This window comes from Mustela erminea, chromosome 8, assembly GCF_009829155.1.
Source record: "Mustela erminea isolate mMusErm1 chromosome 8, mMusErm1.Pri, whole genome shotgun sequence".
Lineage (NCBI taxonomy): Eukaryota > Metazoa > Chordata > Mammalia > Carnivora > Mustelidae > Mustela > Mustela erminea.
Genome location: NC_045621.1, coordinates 74,325,708 through 74,347,812, shown reverse-complemented (window position 1 = coordinate 74,347,812; position 22,105 = coordinate 74,325,708). Strand labels below are relative to the sequence as shown.

The window sequence follows — 22,105 nt, the reverse complement described above, 5'->3', positions numbered from 1 at the left end:
AAAAAAGTGAAAAAGAAATATAGGCTATGCTAAAAGGAATTAAAGGAAAAGACAGAGAAATTGGTAGATGAAGAAGCTGACAAAAATCAGGGAAGTTTTCCTTGTTTTCCTGAAGAATGAAATGATTGAAGAATGATGGTAACTTACAGAGTAAGACCTTGGAATTTGTAGGGCTGCATTAACTCAAGGGCACACATGACAGGTTAGCCAGGTAAGGGATGCCTAGTGCCTCTTTCATTCATTCAGTCTCTTGCCGCCCCTCTAGACCACCACTAAATGCCAGCCCTCTGCTAGGCCTTTAGCTCTTCCATAGTTTCCCCCATAGAAGCTTAAATGTTCCTTATCACATTCTCCTACCACTCTTGGTACATACATGCATCATGGACCAGTGGTTCTCCACCATAAGTGTGTGTCCAATCACTTGGAGGGCTGGTTAAAACACAGATTTCTAGGTTCCACTCCAGGGGGTTATAATTCCGCAAGTTTCGGATGGAGCTTGGGAATTCGCTTTGCTAACAAGTTCTCAGGTAATGCTGATGCTTCTGGTCTAGGGACCACATTTCGTGTACTGCTGAACTAAACAAAGGGCCTATGGGAGGTACAAGTAAAAGCTGTGAGAGTTTGAGGATGGACTAGTATGCCAGGCCTGGGAATGTTCTGGAAAATACTTCAGGAATCAGGCATGATTTAAAGGCAGACAAAAAAGAATGGAATAATCTGCCTAGCTGAATCCCTACTGAACACCGAATTTTCTTAGGAGTGTTCTAGATTTTTAAATTTAGGTATAGATTTTTTAAAATAAGTTAAACAATAGGGGTGCCTGGGTGGCTCAGTGGTCTAAAGCCTCTGCCTTCAGCTCCAGTCATGATCTCAGGGTCCTGGGATCAAGCCCTGAATCAGGCTTTCTGCTCGGCAGGGAGCCTGCTTCCCTTCCGATCTCTCTGCCTGCCCCTCTGCCTACTTGTGATCTCTGACTATCAAATGAATAAATAAAAATCTTAAAAAAAAAAAAAAGATAAAAAATAAAAGTGAAAACCACAGCAGTGACTATAAGGTTCTTTTTAGAGGGGAGGGGCAGAGAGAGAGAGAATCTTAAGCAGTTTCTACACCCAGCATGGTGTCCTATGTGGGGCTTGATCTCACGACTCTAAGACCATGACCTGAGAAGAAATCAAGAGTCTGATCTTAACCAACTGAGCCACACAAGTTTATTTTAATCATGAACAACATGTTATATGAGCAAGAAGTGTGAACTGCTGTTTGGGGGGGAAATAAGTATAGAGGGTGCTGTGTCCCATTTAGAATGCTACTTTGTTATTATTCATAACAACTGAGATCGTGGGGCTTAGAGTTATGAACTCATTCTAAGAGCCGGTATTGTAATTACCATTTTGGTTGCTGCATCTAATTATTCTCTTAGGTTTACCTGTCCCTGATAGTTACCATGCAAATCTGACATAAGCAGATACATCAGATCTTTGAATTTGGGTGGGTGTAGTTTGCTCTGTATGTCACTGAAGTGTTGACTGTGGTTGGCAAATGTTGTTAAGTTGCACAACCAAAGGTGCAAAATCCTTCCCAACATTTAAAACATCCGTCATTTCAAGTTTCTTTCACTCAGTCAAAATTCCCACCAAGCTAACTCATCAATATCAATGGCAGTCAGCCTAGCATAAGCAAAACACCATTCAGTCATAGCCATACGTGTCACATGGATCTATCAGAAACCTTCATGATCAGATGCCACTGGACAAAGTGAGATTAGACATATGAGTGCATAATGTATCATTTCAGTTCCAAGCCTGCACAACTGCTAATTTCACTATGATAATTCACCCGCGTAACTCAAATTAAGCTTCTGGCACTGAAAAGCATAAACATCCATCTTAATGTATCAACATCAAATTGTTACCTGCTTTAGTCTTTTTTAAATTATATGCTATGAATCTACTTAAAACTTAAAAATGCACAGGAAAGGAAGGAAATTCTTCAGGTCTAACGGCATGCAAATAAATTATTTCAAACTAAGAGAACATAGACAAAGTTCTTATTTTAAGAACACAGTCCTTTTTGAAATAAAAAGCAATTTTAAAATAAAAATTTAGTTGCCCACCTAGAAAAGAAAAAAATAATCCCTTTAAATCTCAGTGATACCCCAAAATTCCAAATTGTTTTAACAAGTAAGTGTTTTGAGCAAATTGCATTGTCTTGTTGGAAAGGAGAGTTGGGTGGCAGATGATTTGATTTCATTTTTGCCATGGCCGAGTAGTAGTTTCTGAGTAGCTGAAGCTACTCAGAAAAATTACATGAAAGAAAGTAATTGTCAGTCTTTTAGGATATATTTGGTCCGGTGTCGTCAGAAGGTAGTCTGCCCTCTCCCTGGAATCAAGTTGCAAACACTATCCTCAATAGTAATTAGAGCTAAGCGGCAATTACAGGACATATGATTTGTTCAGACGCAGTGCCCGTCGGCTGTCTCCTAGCACCACATTTCACAGAAACATCAGGTTGAAATGATGGAATTATTTATCTCTCGATGTCATACTTTGCACAGAGCTTGAATGCAGAAGTGAACGTGGACTGTAATCTTAAAAACGAAGGTAAGCATTGCTGGCTAATCAGCATTTACACCTCAGGGAACTTTTTCATGAAGTATGTGACAAAAATGTCAAACAGTTAAAATCAATTTCAGAGAAAAGTAGCAGAATTAAGAGCAAATAGAATTGGCTAATTTCACAACTTCCCTGCCCAATATCATCCTGGTTTTCCTAATTTGTTTTTATTTAAATTGTAATATTGGTTCATTTTGCTAAGTATAATAAAGATGTGACTGATTGCCCACATTTCTTTTATCTTTTTCCTTTTGAAGTTTGTCTCAGAATAACTAGTTGGTAAAAATGAAATTCATGTTTAATCCAAGGATTTAGAACCGTCTCTCACTTTTCTCTTTGCGAAGTATATTTAAGCTGATGATTATACCTATTTAAGAATTCACAATCAAACTGACAGAATAGTGGCTGGTAGCCTGTCACAAAATTAGGTGACGTGGGTTATTTGCACTCGTCACATGGTTTTTATGATAAGCATGTTTTAAGATTTTAATGTTTCATCTAGTTTAAGTCAAAATTCAATGGCTTCAATGTTTATTTAGACCCTTGGGCATAGAAATCTCTCTGGAAACTAGGTAAATTTAGCTCCTCAAGTGGGAGTATTGTTTGTTTTGAGGATAGATGTAGTTTGTATGTATACAATCGATGATGGTGAAATTCTCATTTCTGTTTTAATGTTATCACTTTAGTTTTCCCCACGTAAAATTCCTTTTCTTTTTCAGTTTTGTCATTTTTTAAACATGAATAAATATTACTGTTAGGAAAGAACTTAAGAAGTCTTGGCACTAGGTAGATGTTTTTATCTCGTAGTCCCCAGTAGGGTTTCAGGTGGTTCAGAAAATAGTAAAAGAGCATCGTCATCTTTTTGTCTACCTCACAGGTGGATCAGAAGTGTAAACACTGAGGGTTCAGTAGACTCTTGCAAAAAATGAATAGATTAAAGCCCATGAGCCTTAATTTTTTCAAGGTGCTAGAGACCCTGTGATATGAGGCTTCTGAGCAGAACTGGTGCTCAGTGTAGCTATCAGAATCAGGCTCATACCTGATTCTGGAAGAAAATTTTTTTCTAGCCCTGAGCTCATTGTTGGCTTCATTCTGTTTTTGCTTTGTCATGGGATCATTTCTCCCTGAGCACCATTTTCTTCATCAGAAAAATGTGGGATGATTGATCATAAGCCATGTAACATGTTAGAAGTCTACTTAATGTGTGTTAAAGCACCTTGTGTTCCCCAACAGGAAGCCATGGTATTTGTATAACCCAGGACACTGATGATGAATTTTATAAAAATATACCACTGAGGGGTGCCTGGGTGGCTCAGTCGGTTAAGCGTCTGCCTTCTGCTCAGGTCATGATCCCAGGACCCTGGGATCCAGGCCTGCATTGCACTCCCTGCTCAGCGGGAAGCCTGTTTCTCCCTCTCCCCCTGCCTTGCCCCCTGCTTATGCTCTCTCTCTCTCTGTCTAATAAATAAATATAAATCTTTATGCACACACACACACCACTGAATCCCCCTCACCTTTGCCCAAGTGAACCTGGTGAATTTAAGTTCTTCACTTGCTCTACTCTGTTGTGAGTATGGCAGATATTAACATGGGATTGTATATAATAACAGTCTTCAGTGGTTGCAACTGACATGACTACTTGAGACATAACTAGAGATGTGACCTTCATCTAATTGTTTTATCTTGTCACAGAGACAAACTTGTTCTGATATTAGTAAAATCTGTCTTTTGATTTATGGAAGCAACTATTGAAAACACAGTGAATGCTATAAAAGAAGGCAAATGACAGTCTGAGTACTTTCTAGTTCCTCGGCAATATTATGGAAAGAGACAGAGACAGAGACAAAGAGACAAGAGAGACAGACAGGTCCGTATGCAGAGGTAGAAAGAGAGCGAAACAGAGACCTGAGAGAGACTAGAGGGATGGGAGAAGTAGAAAAGATGAGGTGAGAGGCGGGGATGGTAGAGAGACTGTGCGAGATAACAGAGACACAGAGAAGAAAGGTGTCAGAGAAAAAAAGACAGACACATAAGTCAATCAACGTTTGAAAATAGAGATTGTACAATTTTGGAACCTTGGGTTCTTTTTTGTATTTTCTTTAACTGGCAACATGCTTTGTCAAATTAAATACATTGAGAGCAGGTCTGATGCTTTTCCATTTGTGTCCTTTAAGGCAAAGGGAGCTTAAAAGGCTATTTGAAGTTCAGAAGAGACTAAGAGTCAAAACAAATGTTCTTCTAAAAAAAACTATTTCCATTCCTTCCTTGCCTTATAAAGCAAATCATTGACAAGGAACATGATGAGTACTATGATTAAATTCTCTACTTTCCATGTGGCACCTTATTAAAAAATCATTATGTCTTTGACTTTTGGTGTTCACTGGGGAAGTGAGATGGAGTCATTTAAGATGCCAAAAAGAAATTCCATAGAAGAAAAACTGGTACAAAGTCAGGATAATGGTACAAAAATAAACATGATACACAGGGACAGGGGCGATCATTTATGATGAATCACTTCCAGTGCAGAAAATCCTTGGGCATTCTCTGGACGGCCTTATCTGATGCTGTTTCGCATATCACTAGCGCCCCCAGAAGCTGTCTGAATGACTGAAGCAGGGAGCCTCAGTTTCCAGATCAGGACAATGGCAAGAGTTCCAAGAAGCTGGGTCAGGGGTCACCATTCCCTTCAATACCCACTAAAGACCCTTGGGAGTGTAAGCATCCCCTAGGTCACAAGACCCCATGTTTCTCAGCATAAGGATGATATGACACTGCCTCGCATTTGCCCAGCTCCTTTAAGGAGATTATATTCCTCCTTAACCAAGTTGTTCCTACTTATATTGTTTTTGTTCTGCTCTACTTCATCCTATTTTGACAATCCTAGATCTAATCCTAGAGTTTGACAATACGATTAAAGATAAAAGGGGAAAAAATCATTTTAGGAGTGAGATGTTAGGAAACTCCAAGTAAGGAATTGGTGTTAATTCTACTCTCCTCTCTAAAAGTCAGCCAAACTTAGCTGCTCTTCCCTCCCTCCTCAAATCCCCCTCACCTTTTGCCCAAGTGAACCTCACTGTCTCCCCAGTATTTACAATCTCTGCTCACCCCATTCCTAGCACGTCCACATTAGTCACCCATGCCAGGTTTCCACAGGGATGAAATGGCAGCTTTCATGGTGCCTGGATGCCAAATGGGAGCCATCTCTGCAGTCTCTGGATGAAAATGGCTTCTTGGCTGTTGGAGCACCAAGAGTGGCCTTGTCTATGATGGTCGCCAGTATTATAATCTACTAGAATTTGTCCTGAATTCTGTATAGTGCACTGTAATATGGAAGCCATGGAATATGTATGCAAAAAGGGAAAAGTATATAATACCACAGTTGTTGGTGTCCTGTTTATTCCCGAACTGTGCTTTCTAGAAGCCCATTACTGTTTTTTGGTTGTTTTTTTTTTTTTTTTTTAAAACATGGGCAACAGCTTTTGAATAGCTTTGAAATGTTAGTTAATATTTAAGCTAAGGAAACATCATTTCTCTACCAAGGTGGGAGTAGAGAACACCAGCAGAGCAAATATTAACTCTATTTCTTTAAACTGAGCAAGCTTCTGGAGGAAAAAAATATCTTTTTAAAGGACCATTAAGTAAACCACTATTCCTTTTCCCCGGTCTGGTTCTTCAATGCAAATAGCTAAGTCACCAAATGCAAGAACTGAAATTCTCTGAAGCCAGGGTCTAAAACATTTTGTATCCTGGAGCTAGAATTTATAGCAGCAGCTGGATGTGTTGACCTCCCCAGTTGCTGTACGCAGCCCGTTCAGCCTGGCCCTTTCGGGAGCTGCAGAAGAGAGGCCTAAAGACAGACTCAGAGGCCTCCATGGTCTTGGTGCTTTGATCTGCTCCAGTGGAAGGTCAGTTGCTATAGCTTGGAAAAAATGTGTCTTTTCAGATAGCATTTTTGTTTCAGTAACTGATAGTACTTCAGTATAAAAACCACCAACAAATATATGTGTGCCTCCTGCCACGAAGCTATTTGAATTAGTTTCGTGGACCTAAACAGTATGCTTGAAAGCGTAGTTTTAATGGTTTTTTTTTTTTTATGTCATTGGGAATACTAAAAGAATTCTGTAAAATAAGGTGCTGCAATTGATCTTCCACTGTTCTTTAAAATAGAGATGTTGGCTCTTGACTTCACTGGCTTTTCTCTTTGATTTAAATCTCTTTCTTTCATTATTCATATTAATAAAACATTAAGGGGCACCTAGGTGGCTCAGTTGGTTAAGCATCTCCCTTCCGTGCAGGTCATGATCCCAGGGCTCTGGAGTGGAGCCCTGTCAGGCTGCCTGCTCAGCGGGGACTCTGTTTCTCCTTCTCACACTCTCCTTGCATGTGTTCTCTCTCTCATTCTCTCTCACTCTCTGTCAAATAAATAAATAAAATCTTTCAAAACATAGTAATAAAAACAAATAAAACATTAAGATTAAAATCTCACTGAAAAGGGAATACTCCTAAATTTCAGTCAAAACATAAAAAAAGGGGCATCTGGGTGGCTCAGTGGGTTAAGGCCTCTGCCTTCGGCTCAGGTCATGATCCCCAGGGTCCTGGGATTGAGCCCCGAATCCGAATCCGGCTCTCTGCTCAGCAGGGAGCCTGCTTCCCTTCCTCTTTCTCTGCCTGCCTCTCTGCCTACTTGTGATCTCTCTCTGTCAAATAAATAAATAAAATCTTTAAAAAATAATAATTAAATAAAAAGAAAACAGACCAAATACAAATCTATTTAAATTTTTAAAGAAGACCAAGACTTCAGTGTATGATTCCTAAACATCTTCGATTGTGTAGACGTCATTATTCAAAACAATGTCTCTGGGCAATGTCTACCATCAGTCAGACATCATGCTGGATTAAGTTCTCTTAATCATTTATCTCATGCAAAACAAAGGGTGAATTCCTCTAAAATTTTATGAACTATAATTCCTCTAGAAGTATTCAACAGTTTGAGAAACACAGTGGTTGCTTTTCCTAAGAAAGTCTGCCTTATTTGGGAGGTTTCTAAAATAAACTATGAGTCCATGCGGCCATGAGGTCCTTCACATGCTGGGAAGGGAGAGAAAAAAGTTCCTCTGATACAGACTTCAAACTCCATGAAAGCATCTTGATGCCATAGACAGGAGTCATTGGGCAAATGTAGCACAGGAGCATCTCCCTACGTCTTTTTGCCAGAAAGTTTCATCAGGCTACTGTGACCTCCCAATCCATTCTTGACCTCAGACAATTTTAGTAAAGCCCTGTCTGGAGATAATTTTGGCTTCTCTAAAGACTTAGTAATTTAGGCACTAAGCACATGACATTCCCTTTTGATAAGTCAGGTATATTAAAAACTATTTCAAAAAAATGACAAAGCACTTGTCAGAATCCTGTTTTCCCTTCTTTAGTTTTCTTCCTTGCATGGTCATGCTTAATAAAATCGGGCTACAAATGGAAAAAAAGATAACAAAGCAAAAATGTAATTTCAGCTGCAAAGAAGACTTGGTCCTCAAGACTTTTTTTGAGAACCACTTCTTTACTTAGATTCTGAAATTCTCAGATTTTTCAATTCTGTTTCCAAAATGATGACCACTAATGAAGTATGTTACATGTTTAGTCAAACTGTATTTTGTACCACGGAGTAAAAACCAAAACAAACAAACAAACAAAAAAATCTTAACCTTTTTTTCAGGATTTAAACATAAGAAAGTCCATACATAAGCAAAATATTCAAGTATAAATGAATCACCACTTGGCTCTAAGTATTCTATTGCCACACATTCAAAAAGCCATCCGTTGCGTCCTAGTGAAAGATTCATCGTTTTGTGTAAAAGCTGGCGTATCACTGCTAAACCCAACAGACACTGTAGCTTAAAATCTATCACGATGTGACTTCTCTGCTGTTTTTTGCAGCAGCATTTCATTATTGCCCATAAACTTCAGTGTGGTACTCAGAAGGATTTATTTTTAAATGCAACATTCTGCCAGGATGCTACTGTTGGAGCTCTTTGGGGGAAACCCTGAGGTGCCCCAAAGGACATTCAGAAGCAGAACTGCCAATTGTGAAGATTTTATAGACTCAGAGTTCTAGATACACATTTTTCTCTTTGGCATCAGTAGATCCTGTGTTAGTCTCTTCCATCCACTTAGGAAATTCAGCAAGGAAGCAGCAGCATTAAAGGGAAATTTTATTTTCTCACAAATCATTTTGAGCAAAATCAAGCTGGCAGTGGGGAAAAAAGCATCATATTCATCCTAAAAGTACTTGACAGCGTTTGAAGATGTTTTTCTTATTGGAAAATTTTGCCTGTATTTGCCAACAATAGTTTACTAAAATTATTATCATTGAACACATTTCAAAAGTTTCTGTTGGAGAAAACCACCAGAAATGTGCACACAAGTGTACAGTGGATGAATGTACACAAGCATAACAGACCTGTGTAACTGGCACCAAGATCAGGCAGAAAAATTTCCAGCACCCTCTCATGCCCCCTTTCAGTCACTTCCCACATCCTTCCTCCAAGGAGAGCCTATCCTTACAGTATACATTCGTTTTGCATGATTTCGTACTTTGTGTAAATTAGTATCATACAGCACGTTCACATGCTCCCGTATTTTAGTTCTTTTTCTCAGCATTACACTTGGAAGGTCTATTTGTTGTAGCATCTAATTATAAATCATTTGTTCTCATTGCTGTAATCCATAATGTGAATGTTTTATTGCATGAAGAACCAACATTATTTATTTCTACTGTTGATGGGTTAATTAGCTAATTTCTAGTTTGTGGCTGCTATAAATAGTATTGCTATAAGCATTCTAGTACATATCCTTTTTGTTGGCTAAATACCTAGAGGTGGAAGTTGCTGAATCATAGAGCATATATATGTTCAATTTTAGTAGATATGCTAAATGGGTTTTCAAGGTAATTGTAACAACTGATAGTGATTTGAAGGGGCACATGTACCCCAGTGTTCATAACACCAATGTCTGTAATTCCCAGATTACAGAAAGTGTCCAGATGTCCATTGACAGATGAATGGATGAAGAAGGTGTGGTATATATATGTACATCCATATAGGTATTCCATATATAGATAGGTGTATCATCTAAATACACACACACACACGAATATTACTCAGCCATCAAAAAGAATGAAATCTTGCCATTTGCAAGCAAAATCAGTCAGTCAGAGAAAGACAAATACCATATGATTTCACTTATGTGGAATTTAAGAAAAAAAATGAACATGGGGAAGGGAAGGAAAAATAAAATAAGAGGAAAACAGGGAGGAAAACCATAAGAGGCTCTTAACTATAGGGAACAAACAGAGGGTCGCTAGAGGGGAGGTGAGTGAGGGGATGGGGTAACTGGGTGATGGGCAGTAAGGAGGCCACTTGAAGTAATGAACACTAGGTATTGTATGCAACTGATGCATCACTGAATTCTACTTCTGAGACGAATAATACAATATCTGTTAATTAAATTGTATTTAAATAGCATTTTTTTAGGGACGTCTGGGTGGCGCAGTGGGTTGGGCCTCTGCCTTCAGCTCAGGTCATTATCTTGGGGTCCTGGGATCAAGTCCCACATCGGGCTCTCTGCTTAGTGGGGAGCCTCCTTCCCCTCTCTGCCTGTCTCTCTGCCTACTTGGGATCTCTCTCTCTCTGTCAAATAAATAAATAAAAATCTTTAAAAAAATGATTTTTTTTTAAAAACCCACACAATTGTTGTAACAGTAATTGTAACAACTGATACTTGCCAGAGGGGTGATTGGTGGGGGGGATAGGTTAAATAGGTGACAGGGATTAAAGAGTATACTTGTTGTGATGAGTACTAGGTGATGTCTGAAAATGTTGAATCACCGCGTTGTAAACCTGAAACTAGTATTATACTGTATACTAACTAATTGGAATTTAAACAAAAACTAAAAACAAAACAAAACAAAAAACTGGGGGGAAAAAAGTTCTAGTTGCTCCATATCTTTATTAACATTCTCAATCTTTACTCATAGGAGCCATTCTTATGGGTATGCAGTGATAACTCATTGCAGTTTTAACTTGCATGTCCCTTTTTTTTTTTTTTAATTGCTAAACTGTATTACTAATGAAGCTAAGTACTGGCCATTTTAGTATATATTTTTGTGAAGTGGCTAATTTTCTCCCCATTTTTTTCCATCATGTTTTCATTTTCTTACTGATATTAAGGAGTTCTGTATTCTAGATTAAAGTTCTTTGTCAAAGTATATATTTTAATTTCCCACTCTGTGGATTGCCTTTTCATTCCTTTGATATGTTATATTCCCAAAGCTTTATTCTTTCTATATTGTCAGTTTTTTTAAGGTTAACATCTTTCTTTTAAAGATTTAATTATTTATGACAGAGAGAGAGAGAGAATGGGGAAGGGACAGAAGAAGAAAGAAAATCTTCAGCAGACTCTACTGAATGCATTGCTGGTCGCTGGGCTCCATCTCACATCTCTGATATCGCGACCAGAGCTGAAATCAAGAGCGAGATGTTTAACCAACTGAGCCCCCCAGGCACCCTTATGATTAATATCTTTTGTTTCCTATTTAAAAAATCTTTGCTGGGCACCTGGGTGACTCAGTCAGTTGAGCATCTGACTATTGATTTTGGCTCAGGGCATGATCTCATGGGTTGTGGGATTGAGCCCCACTTAGGGCTCCGGATTCGTCAGGGAATCAGTTTGGGATTCTGTCCCACTGCCCCCCACTCCCTCCACCCCCTGCTTGTGCACACTCTCTCTCTCTCTCTCTAATGAATAACTGAATCTCAAAAAAAAAAAAAAAGAGAAAGAAAGAAAGAAGAAATCTTTGCTTACTCCAAGGTCATTTAGATACTCTGCTTTTCTCTTTCTTGTTTTACCTTCTAAACCACATATGCTTAAGAGTATCTTGAATCCTTAAGGTTTTGAATTTTAATACATTCAATTTTCTCCGTGTTTTTTGCTTTTGCATTTCCCTCCACCATTCTCCCATATCTACCTCTCAAAATACCAACCATTCCCCAAGGCTTATCTTAAGAGATAGCTCATCTATGAAAACATTTATGAACCCAACTCCTAACCAGATGCAGTTTCTTTCTTGAAACTCTTTAGCATTTTGTTGATAATTTATGATCCCTTACATATCCTGTCTTTTGCAAGTATTAACGAACTTAAGTATTTATGGCCTTCTGGGATATGGCATAGTGTGAGAGGAGTAGGAATGGTTCATAACTACAGTAATCAAAGCTTATTGAACACTTGCTAGGTGTCAGGTTCAGGATTAAGCATTTTGCATAGAAAAATCTCAGTTAGTATTCCTACCTGCCCTATGCTGTAGCTACTCTTATTTTCCCCAACTTATAAAAAAGAAGATAGAGGACTAAAGAAATAAAATCATTTGTCCAAGTGTTACAGGATTTCTTTCTCCTTCGGTGCCCATCGTTCTCGATGATCCCACTTCCAAGAATGAAGAGGTAGATCAGACAGAGTGGTGGGAAGCAAAGGAAGGTGTATTGAGCAATAGCAAAGTGATACCACAGAGCTCCTGAAGACGGAGGGGACTTGAGACGGTTGCCATCAGATTTTCTCAGTCTAGTGGATTCTATGGGCTCCTTTGCAGGCTCTTTTAATCTGATTAACCCTCTATGCTCCTGTCATCCAATCAGGCTTTTGTCATCTATCCGTTATGTAGGAAAGGGTGGAGGGCTCCTTCCAGGGTGATGTCAAGTCCTCCTAAGGTTGGTTTCCTCTTATGGTGGGGGTTCCTTGTCCCTGCCTGCCTTTCTTCCTACTATCCTTCATCACAAATTTGAACAACAAGAAAATGGTAGACCTGAAAGTCATCATCTTACTCTTGAATTGGTACAGTTCGTGTGTGTAGAACAGCATTGCCTGAACGACATGCCAAGCATTCTAATTGTTCCAGAAGCTCTATGGAAGAAAACAAACAAACAACAACAACAACAAAGTATTGTTTTGTGCTCAAGAAATGGAAAGTAGAAATTATATCTGTCTAGACATGCACAGTGCCTGTTAGTATATTATAAGCTCCAAGATGTCTTGCAAAAAAGAGCCACTTTAAACTTTGTTGAAGCCAGCATTTTCTAAATGTATTTGAGGACAGAATCTTTTTTACTTAACAACTTTACATATAACCTACTTTGTGAAATGATGGCTGGACTTTAGAGCTAGATAACCCAGGCCCTACCACATACTAGATGAACTCAATCTCCTTAAGGCTCACCTTTCTCATCTGTAAAATGGGGATAATAATACAAACCTCACAGAATTGTATTATAATTTAATAAAATAAGGGACACAAATTACTTAGTTATACCTCACATAGAGTAAAATCTCATTAAACAGTAACATTTCTTACCTTCTCTTAAAAAGTAAAATACATTTGGTCTGATTCAATTTATAATGAGTATATATGGGTATACATGTACAAATATGTATATATTATCTGTGGGTATACTTCCATATACGCATATGTAATGTTCTTAAAGGTAGTGCCAGGCACATAGTATGAACTATAGAAATGTTATCTCTATTATTATTATGTGGCCTTTTCAGAAACAAAACCCTTTATCAGTCACATCTCCAACTCACATAGCCATGGTCTCATGACAAATTTGTTTTCCTCGCATGTTAGACTGATGAAAGTAGGGAAATGATGAGTGAGGGGGAGAGGAGATGCTGGGTGGTGCTGGGTGGTGATGGTGGAGGTTAAGAGGGAAAGTCACTCAGGGTAAGAGGCAACAAAGCTGGGACAGCAGTGAAAAGAGAAAACTGAGTTTGGTAGGACTTCTGAAGTGTCACTCATTTTAATTTCTTCAATGACATCTCTGGGAATTCTATAATTGGCATTGCCTCCACCCGATAGACTTTTATATGTTAAGCTTTTTATTTCAGTACACACTAGGGCAGACATACATAATACCGGCATAAGGAAAAAACCCTTTCTCTCGGATATAGCATAGATTTGATCTCATTCTATAAATGCTTCTCCATACAGTTTTTCTATGACTTTGGCGTTTCCTCCTTCTAACACGGAGGTGTTTTGTCTGCTCATGTTATGATACATAGAGAAGAGCCACTAGGAAACCTTAGAGCTATCACCTAAATCTTCAAGATTATATCTCTAAAGGTCAAAGACTAAGGCAATAATTTCACGTCTCACCAAGCCCTCAAATGAGGTTTTATTGTGATGGATTACAACATAATCCATTGACATAATAAAGCACCTATTATGTTACAGAGGCAGTTGGCTGAAGAATAGTTTTATGATCATAGCGGTGAGCTGTCTCTCTCATTAGTTTCATAGTTACAAATAAATACAACTTGGATTTTACAATGAAAATGAAAATGAAATTTGGGGAGAGGGTTAACTGCATTCTTATGGGACAGTATATAAACACGTGCAATTTCCATGTGAGAGTGGTGACTGTTGGATCTTTGGGCTAGGCATGCCCACTTGTGTGTATTTCTTTTTAGGTCAGTGAGTTTGATCTATATATACAGCAAATAGTATAAACATCTGGCTCAGTTAGCTAAGCATCCCACTCGTGATTTTGGCTCAGGTTATGATCTCAGGGTCCTGGGATCGAACCCCAAGTTCTAGCTCCACACTTAGCAGAAAGTCTGCTTGAGATTCTCTCTTTCCCTCTCTCCTCCCAACCCCTGCTTTCTCTCTGCTTTAAATAAATAAAATCTTAAAAATTATTAAAAATCTTGATTATCAAGTAAGGGACCTCTATTATGACTTGATTCATTAGAATATATACAAGGTTGTATCCTTTGCTTTGAAATAGAACTACATATAGGAGATGTCTTACATAATGCTGCCGAATAGTTCATACAAAGACCAAGGCTGGTCCTGTCCCATGAGCATAGCAATGTAAAAGATACATTGTATCATGCTTTTATGCTCATTATATTTTCAACTCTTTCTTTTCTCTCAGCAAGTTTTAAAGATACTAAGCATTTTCTTGCAGGGTACAATGTATTCTGGACAAATTTCTGCTTGTACTTCCTACCAACCTTTGGGCATCCCAAGGTGAGGAGAAATGTTTCCCAGCAGCAGGAGTAGCAGCAAAATCTGAAATAAGGTGACAGAGGCATAAAAGCTTAACCTAATTTGGGGTGAGGTGGGGAGCACTTTATTGCCATTCATGTCTCATTTACACAAACTTCCTTTGAAGCAGTGAGTCTGGGTGAAGTGACATGAAAAAGCAGGTTTTAAAAGTGAAACAGCAAGGTTGAGGTGAGGGAATTGATGAAAGCAGTTTATATTTATTCAGGAGATCTACCAGTACTTTAAAACAATCTGTGTTTAACATGGCAAATTGTCTGTCATTAAAATGCTAATGAATGGTAAACAGCTGCTAAGTTTTTATGCTAATGAATGGTGGCAGCTAAGTAGTTCTCAAGCCGCATCTTTATTAGCATAGATATTTGATTGGGTAAAGGGGATCATTGTGCATTCTGACCTTTGTTGATGGAGCAATCTGTTTGTCAAGTTTCATGTTGCAGTATGTTTGATTTGAGTTTGTTAGTACAAAATGAGTCTTGCCAGGCGCCCCAGTACCTTGTACTATGTGGGCTTAAAAAAGAATTTTGCTTTTGGTAGGGGGAGACCCATGATGGCAAAAGAATTTGTCCATCAGGCTGCTTTAAGTAGAATAATTTTGTATACTTTTTGGACTTTAGACTTCTGATGATTACAGTAATTGTGAGTTGTAAAAGGCCATCGGTTTAAAATAAGAATATATTTTTTCAATTTAGCTAAGATTTCACAGGAAAGCTTTTAAAATAAAGATTTTAATAAGTGCTTCTGCAACATCGAAATACTGACATAATGTAAAATCTTGGATCTCCAAGCTCTGAAGTTAGCAATGAATGTAACATTACCTAATTAGAAGAAAAATGTGTAATTAAATACAGGGTGGTTATGTGAATGCCAGGCTGAGATCAGAGTATTTACTCTGGCATCAGAAAAAAACCATTACCGTTTGATCTATACTTTCAGTTGATTCTATTTTTGCTGAGTCCTCCTCCATATTCCCTAATGGATGGATGGGGCTGACCTAAAGACTTGCCATTACAGATAAATGTTTTAGATGCTTTTTTCTTTTTTTTCTGTTTTGAGGATCAATGTAAATGAGGCATGAGAGTCCATTAAACACTATTACTAATAATGTTCTGGAATGATTTGAAATATAATGCAGTTTATTAAGAAAATCCATTATCAAAAAATATATCATTGAAAGAGAAATCTTAATTATTCTGGAACACTGTGTGAGAACAGTGGAGGAAATTTTAATAGTTGGACCATTTTCCCATACTGTTTATTTCTCCTTGAAGCCAGTAGGAGATTTTCAGCGTATAATTATTTGTGGTCCTATATAGACATGCTGGGAAAAATTCGAACCCTCGTACACTACTAGGTACTATAAGATGTTTCGGCCATTTTGTAAAACAGTCTGAAAATTCTAAAAAGGTTAAACTATGTGATTACCATACAACCCAACAGTCCCCAATTCTACTCTTGGGTATATCCCTAAGGGAACTGAAACTATATCTCCACACAAAAATTTATAGACAAATGTTCATAACAGCATTATCCAAAATAACAACAGCATGGTAACAACCCAAATGCCCATCAACTGATGAATGAATAAGGAAAAGTGCTTACATCTACAATGGAATATTATTCAGCCTTAAAAAGGAATGAAATTTTCATACATGCTATAACATGGATGAGCCTTGAAAGCTTTATGCCAAGTGAAAGAAGGCTGTCACGAAAGAACCCATATTGTTCGACTTCATTTATTTATCTATCTATCTATCTATCTATTTATTTATTTATTTTAAGGATTTTATTTATTTATTTGCCAGAGAGAGCACAGTAGGCAGAGTGGGAAGCAGAGGGAGAGGGAGAAGCAGACTCCTCACTGAGCAGGGACCCCGATGTGGGGTTCAGTCCTAGGACCCTGGGGTCATGACCTGGGCCGAAGGCAGATGTTTAACTGACTGAGCCGCCCAGAGGCCCCTCTTTGACTTTATTTAAATGAAATTTCCATAATAGGGGCACTTGGGTGACTCATTCGGTTGAGGGGCCAACTCTCGGTTTCAGCTCAGGTCATGATCTCATGGTAGTGAGATAGAGCCCTATGTCAGGCTCCACGCCTAGCCCAGAATCTGCTTCAGATTCCCTCTCTCCCTCTCCCTCCCCCCTCAGCCCCTGCCCCCTGCTCCTGCACAGACACATGCTTTCTCTCAAGTAAATAAATAAAATCTTTAAAAACAACTTTAAAAAAAAAATGAAATGTCCATTATAGACAAACCCAGAAACAAAGTAGATTAGTGGTTGCCAGGAGCTGGGGATGCTGAGAGGAAATAGGGAATGACTGCTAATGGGCATGGAATTTCTTTTAGGGATTGTGAAAATGCTCTAAATTGATTGTGGTAACGTGCACAACTCTGTAGATATGCTAAAAACCATGGAATTGTACACTTTAAGTGGTAGAATTGTCTGGTATGTGAATTATATCTCAGTAAAGTTATTACATTTTTTAAAACGGGGGGCGGGGCACACCAGAGCCTGTCTCCGAGAGGGCCACCTGTACCAGCAGCTACTTACTTGCGGTAGACGGAGGCTTCAGAAGAAGAATGCTTGCTGCCAGGGAGGAGTGCTTTAACTCTCCCATACATGGGTTAGCCCAGATTCCTAAAGAGATGACAGCTAATATAATTGTTAAAAAGGGGTAATTGTTACCCTAGTACAAATTTCATTAGAATTCAAGTTGGAGACAAATATTCAAGTTTCTGTCCTAACTTCTCCCTGTCCCCCAGTACCCTGCCCCACCTGGGAAGTAATCATTCCCTTTAGCAATAATCACTCCCTCAAGCTACTCCAACTACCCAATGTCTAGACTACTTATCTGCCGCAAAGTAAGGGCAACTTTCAGTTTGGTTTTTTTTTTAGAGATAAAATTGTTTGAGTCATAATTTTCTTGGGAGCAGGCAGTGACTGTGAGTCCAAGGTTTTTTCCCCCTTGTAAAAACCCTATAATTATCTCTGATTTGCACAAAACATGCCTACCAGCCATTCAATAACTCTGAATAGTAAAGAGCATCTGGCTGCAAGAGGCCCCTCCCCTGGGCTCTCCTACATTTTTGGCCAGTCAGAGACAATGGTTGAACCACAGGATGATCTCATTCAGCCCCACCTGCCAGCAGGATCCGTGTACTACGTACCCCTGCCGGGTCTGAGCAGCCCTTGGCCTTGCCATCGGAGAGTATTCTGCCTCACTGTCTTATATTATGAGCAAGAAGACCCTTTTTAACTGAATTTTCTCCTCCAGTGCCGTTGGCTCACTTTCAGCATAACTCCCTCGCTCTCAGGTCCTGTTTTTGCAGCTCAGCAGTCCTGATTTTTGCAGGGTAGGTTGGGGAGGGAGATGGATATGAGCAAAAGATTGAATTCCTTTTTGTTTTGTTCTTGGCAGGCAGTACTTGCCACACTACTCCACTTCCTGCTCTCGTGCGCACACCTACCCTGATGATGCAGCCTTCACTGGATATCAAACCATTTATGTCTTTTCCAGTGGACAGTAGTTCTGCTGTTGGGCTCTTTCCAAATTTTAACACAGTGAGTAAATGCACTTTTCTTTTATTTGTGTCCTCCCCGATTCCTTTCATTACAGTTGTGAATAGGTAGTAGACGTAGCCTGTTTCCAAAGTGTGTAATTTTAGACCTTATTTTGGTTACGCTGATCAGCTGTATTATGGAAGACAATCCTCCCATGGGAGTGGGTCCAAACAAAAGCCAGCATATTTATTTTACAAATATTTCCCCAAGCGACTTTTCACTTTTGTCTTTGAGCAATTTTGTAGACTTCAGTGGCTTGAGAACCCATATTATATCTGGGGTACTATTCAAATGCTCAATATAGAGATAGCAAGCCATGCTGATTTTTTTTTTTTTCCCCTACTTCTGGGGAAAAAAAAAAAAAAAAAGAAACCATATGCTTTGACTACCTAGATACACTTTTATTTGGGATGTATTTTGGGTCTTATACAAACAGAATTTTTATTGGGAAGGTATTGTGGGTTATGTAAATGTGAGTTTATTATTAAAAAAAACTCATTTTACATCTACGTATCAATTGTGCGATATTTTGGCATTCCCTTGAAAACGTACAATAAATATTAGTGCCTCACCTATAATTGCCAATGTTCTTCACTCAGGTCAGCTGAAAGACATTTTGGAGGCATGCCAGGTGGAGCTTGACACTTTTCACCAATAAAATTCAGCATAAATTCAGCCCACAGCCCAATGCTAAGCTTGTAGGAAGAGAAACGGTTAAACAGCTCAGGTGATTGTATGAATTATTTCTTTAGTCAATAAATGCAGTCAGTTGGGGCATGATGGTCTATAGGAGTGATACAGCATTATAGAAGCTGCCGTCATCAAGCAAAAGAATTGCATTATCCACACCACCAGACAGTGGGCATCTGAAGCACTGCCAAATGTTCCCTTTTGCAAACTTATCTTCTGTACGAAGTGAAACAGAAAGAGGATTTTTCCTCAAGGGCTGTAAATAGAATCTGCTGACAGAACTTCGGTCAGGGCTTAGTGTTGCAAGGTAATTAGGGGGTAGGGAGGGGGTCAGCCAACTTTTTAAGGAGCCCTGACTTTGACTTAATGAATAAACAGTTGAATGTCTTTGTCTTTTCTGGGTTTTTCAAAGACAAGTCAAACAGAAAAAAAAGAAAAAAAAAAAAGAAAAAGAAAGAAAGAAAGGCATAAACAGGTGAGCAGCGTTTCTAGAGCAGCGAAGCAGCTCAGTGAGAGAAGTCATGCCCGCCCGGATCACGTGAATCCATCAGGCGTGACCACCCAAAACTCAACGTGCCATTTCAGAGAACTTGAACTCAAGTGTGCCTGTTTTATCCTCTACCGAAATGTGGGTGATACATTCCAAACATAACTGAATTAAGCTACTCGTCTTCAAACACTTACTAGGTGTTTGTATTTTGATTAATGTGTATTTGGGAGACAGCATTTTTAGCCACAGCTGGGGTCTGGCCACTGTCAGGAAGCAGCACTGATGATGTGGGGAGACATGAATGGCTCCGACTGCAGTTCATTGTTTTTAACACAAATAATAATACATGGATACTTACTTCAAAGATTCGAATAAAACATTAACGTTCAAAGCAAAATGTGTGAGTCACCATTACCTGTCCCTGTGTACATGTTTATTCCCTTCGTTAGAGGAAAGTACCCTATACCCATCCCTCTCTCCCCCTTCTAGAAGTATGTTATGTGCATACTTAACAGGAACCTGATCACTGTTGTCTTTTTACAGCTGCGATGGGATGATCCGCACTATTCTCTAAGTTACTTTTTTCTTTTTTTTTTCTAAGTTACTTTTTTCAACTATCAAGATGCCTTGTGTGTGTGTGTATATATATAATATATATATTATATATATATCTGTTTTTAAAAGCTTTAAGAAATGGAAAGAGTGTCTTCATAATTTTTTTTAGATAAAAATTCAGTATCATAATGGTTTGCTAATGTTGTATAGCTGGTAGATACACTCACTGGCCTTTTTGTTTGTTTATAGCAACTATATGAAATATTTGAGAAAACCCAAAGAATAATTCTAATAAAAATTAATTTTTTTCCTTCTTGGAAGAAAATAAAAGTGTAATTTTCACATGAAAATACTCTTGGTTAAGGAGAAGAATATAGCAAAGAACTACATGAAATAATCATTTTACTCTCTATATTACATTAGATTATATTATATCCAAGCCATTCGGTGAAGGGAGAACACATCTCGTAGTATACTAAAAATTAAATCATTGCAAGTAGGACCCTCTATCATCTGGTAAATAAATGAATTTTTAGGATCATTGGGTTACCTATGATTTTGCACTGAGTTACCATTTGGATTACTCTAAACCTTTTCCTATAGACTTTTCTATCCCAGTGTCTAAATCGTCTAGTAGATTTCCTAGGACAACTTCATAAAAGTCATTGTCTACATTTTTCTAGAAAAACATTTTTATATCACTAATAATAATTATACTATAGATATGTGATGTTTTATATCCCTCAAAGAACACAAGTCTTAGAACATTTTAGTAGACCATGTCATTTCCACTGTCTAGAGGAGGAGAGAAAATTAGTAAAGAAAGAACTGACACTTGAATTAGAATCTCCTACCTTAAGGGGCACCTGGCTGACTCAGGCAGTTTGCATCTACTCTTGATCTTAGGTTTGTAAGTTTGAGCCCCCTCCCGTTGGGTAGAGATTACTTAAAAATAAAATCTTTTAAAAAAAAATCTCCTAACTTTCAAACTCATGTTCTGGGTCATCCATGCCTTTGGTTTTTTTGGTCCATGTTACCTACCACATCACTCCATATGAACAAAGCTCAATGAGAAATCTTTCTTGTTCTTCTCTGGAAGCATGGTAGGCAATTTTCAGCAGAATCGTTAAGTAGGAAGAGGAAAGAATTTTTTGAAAATGTAAAATGGACCTCTACAAACAGTATCTCTGAGGCAGAATATATTTTTAAAAGTTAAAATTTCTTGTTAGCAAATTTTAAAGGTATTCTCTATTCAAGAGTCCACTTATTCTTTGAAAAGTAAGGTGAATGCCATTATAATCACTTTACTTTTAACCAAGGATAACATTAGCAAATACAAGAAATAAGAAGTATTTTAATTCATCATTATTATCAGAAGACTAGAAACACTGTATTCCAATACCATATCGACAGTTTTGGAATTTTTAGGTTTTGTTTTAAGTGGATTTTTAAAATACCTATAAAGTAACAGTTTCCTTCTGTTTTTGCAGTGGAGTATGATAATGTTACATGAGAATTATAGCAAGACTGAAAAACGGGATTCTGTCATATTCCGAAATAGAATACATGCTTGTTCTGTACTAAATTGTACACAATGAAGAGATAAGCTTCACATTCTTCATTCAGTGGCTGTCTTGCCTTCTACTCCACAACTGACAGAATCTCTCTCACTGATTATATGTGAACCATAAGCATATAATTCAAGACACAGCCCAAGCAGACATCCAAAGAGGGATGTCTGGAGTTTAGGGAGGATGGAGTTTGGGTCACTGAGAATTTATGGTGGGCTCTAGGTCAAAGATGGAGAACGGTGATGTGAACTCTGCCCTCCAGCAGTTTTATCTTACCAATGGGCTGTTTTGAGACAATTATAGGTAAAAGACTCTGCAAACCAAAACCTAAGTATTTAAAGATCTCAACTTTTCTATCTACAGCCTAATAGGGCTTCTTCACCTGACTACCCACTAAGGCTCCCTCACTCCCACCACGGCCTCCCACCTTCAACTCTTTGTTGTTCAGAGCCCAACTTAGGTATCACCTCCCACACATAAAGTTTTCTGTGACCTTCAAGTCTGAATCAAG

General features: G+C 38.4%; 1 protein-coding gene across 13 annotated transcripts in view; it reads left to right on the top strand.

The window, feature by feature from the left end:
• Positions 1-22,105, top strand: part of ZNF385B (zinc finger protein 385B) — a 383,402-nt gene that overhangs the window by 278,113 nt on the left and 83,184 nt on the right. For 10 of the 13 annotated variants that reach the window (XM_032356095.1, XM_032356094.1, XM_032356093.1 and 7 more), the window contains one exon: positions 18,146-18,288. The exons of 1 other annotated variant lie outside the window; for it this stretch is intronic. In XM_032356095.1, the coding sequence (XP_032211986.1) occupies positions 18,146-18,288 (143 nt within the window). Of the gene's footprint in view, positions 1-2,106; positions 2,601-6,204; positions 6,518-18,145; positions 18,289-22,105 lie in introns of those variants that run through there. 2 more of the 13 variants (XM_032356098.1, XM_032356103.1) reach the window with 2 other exon arrangements.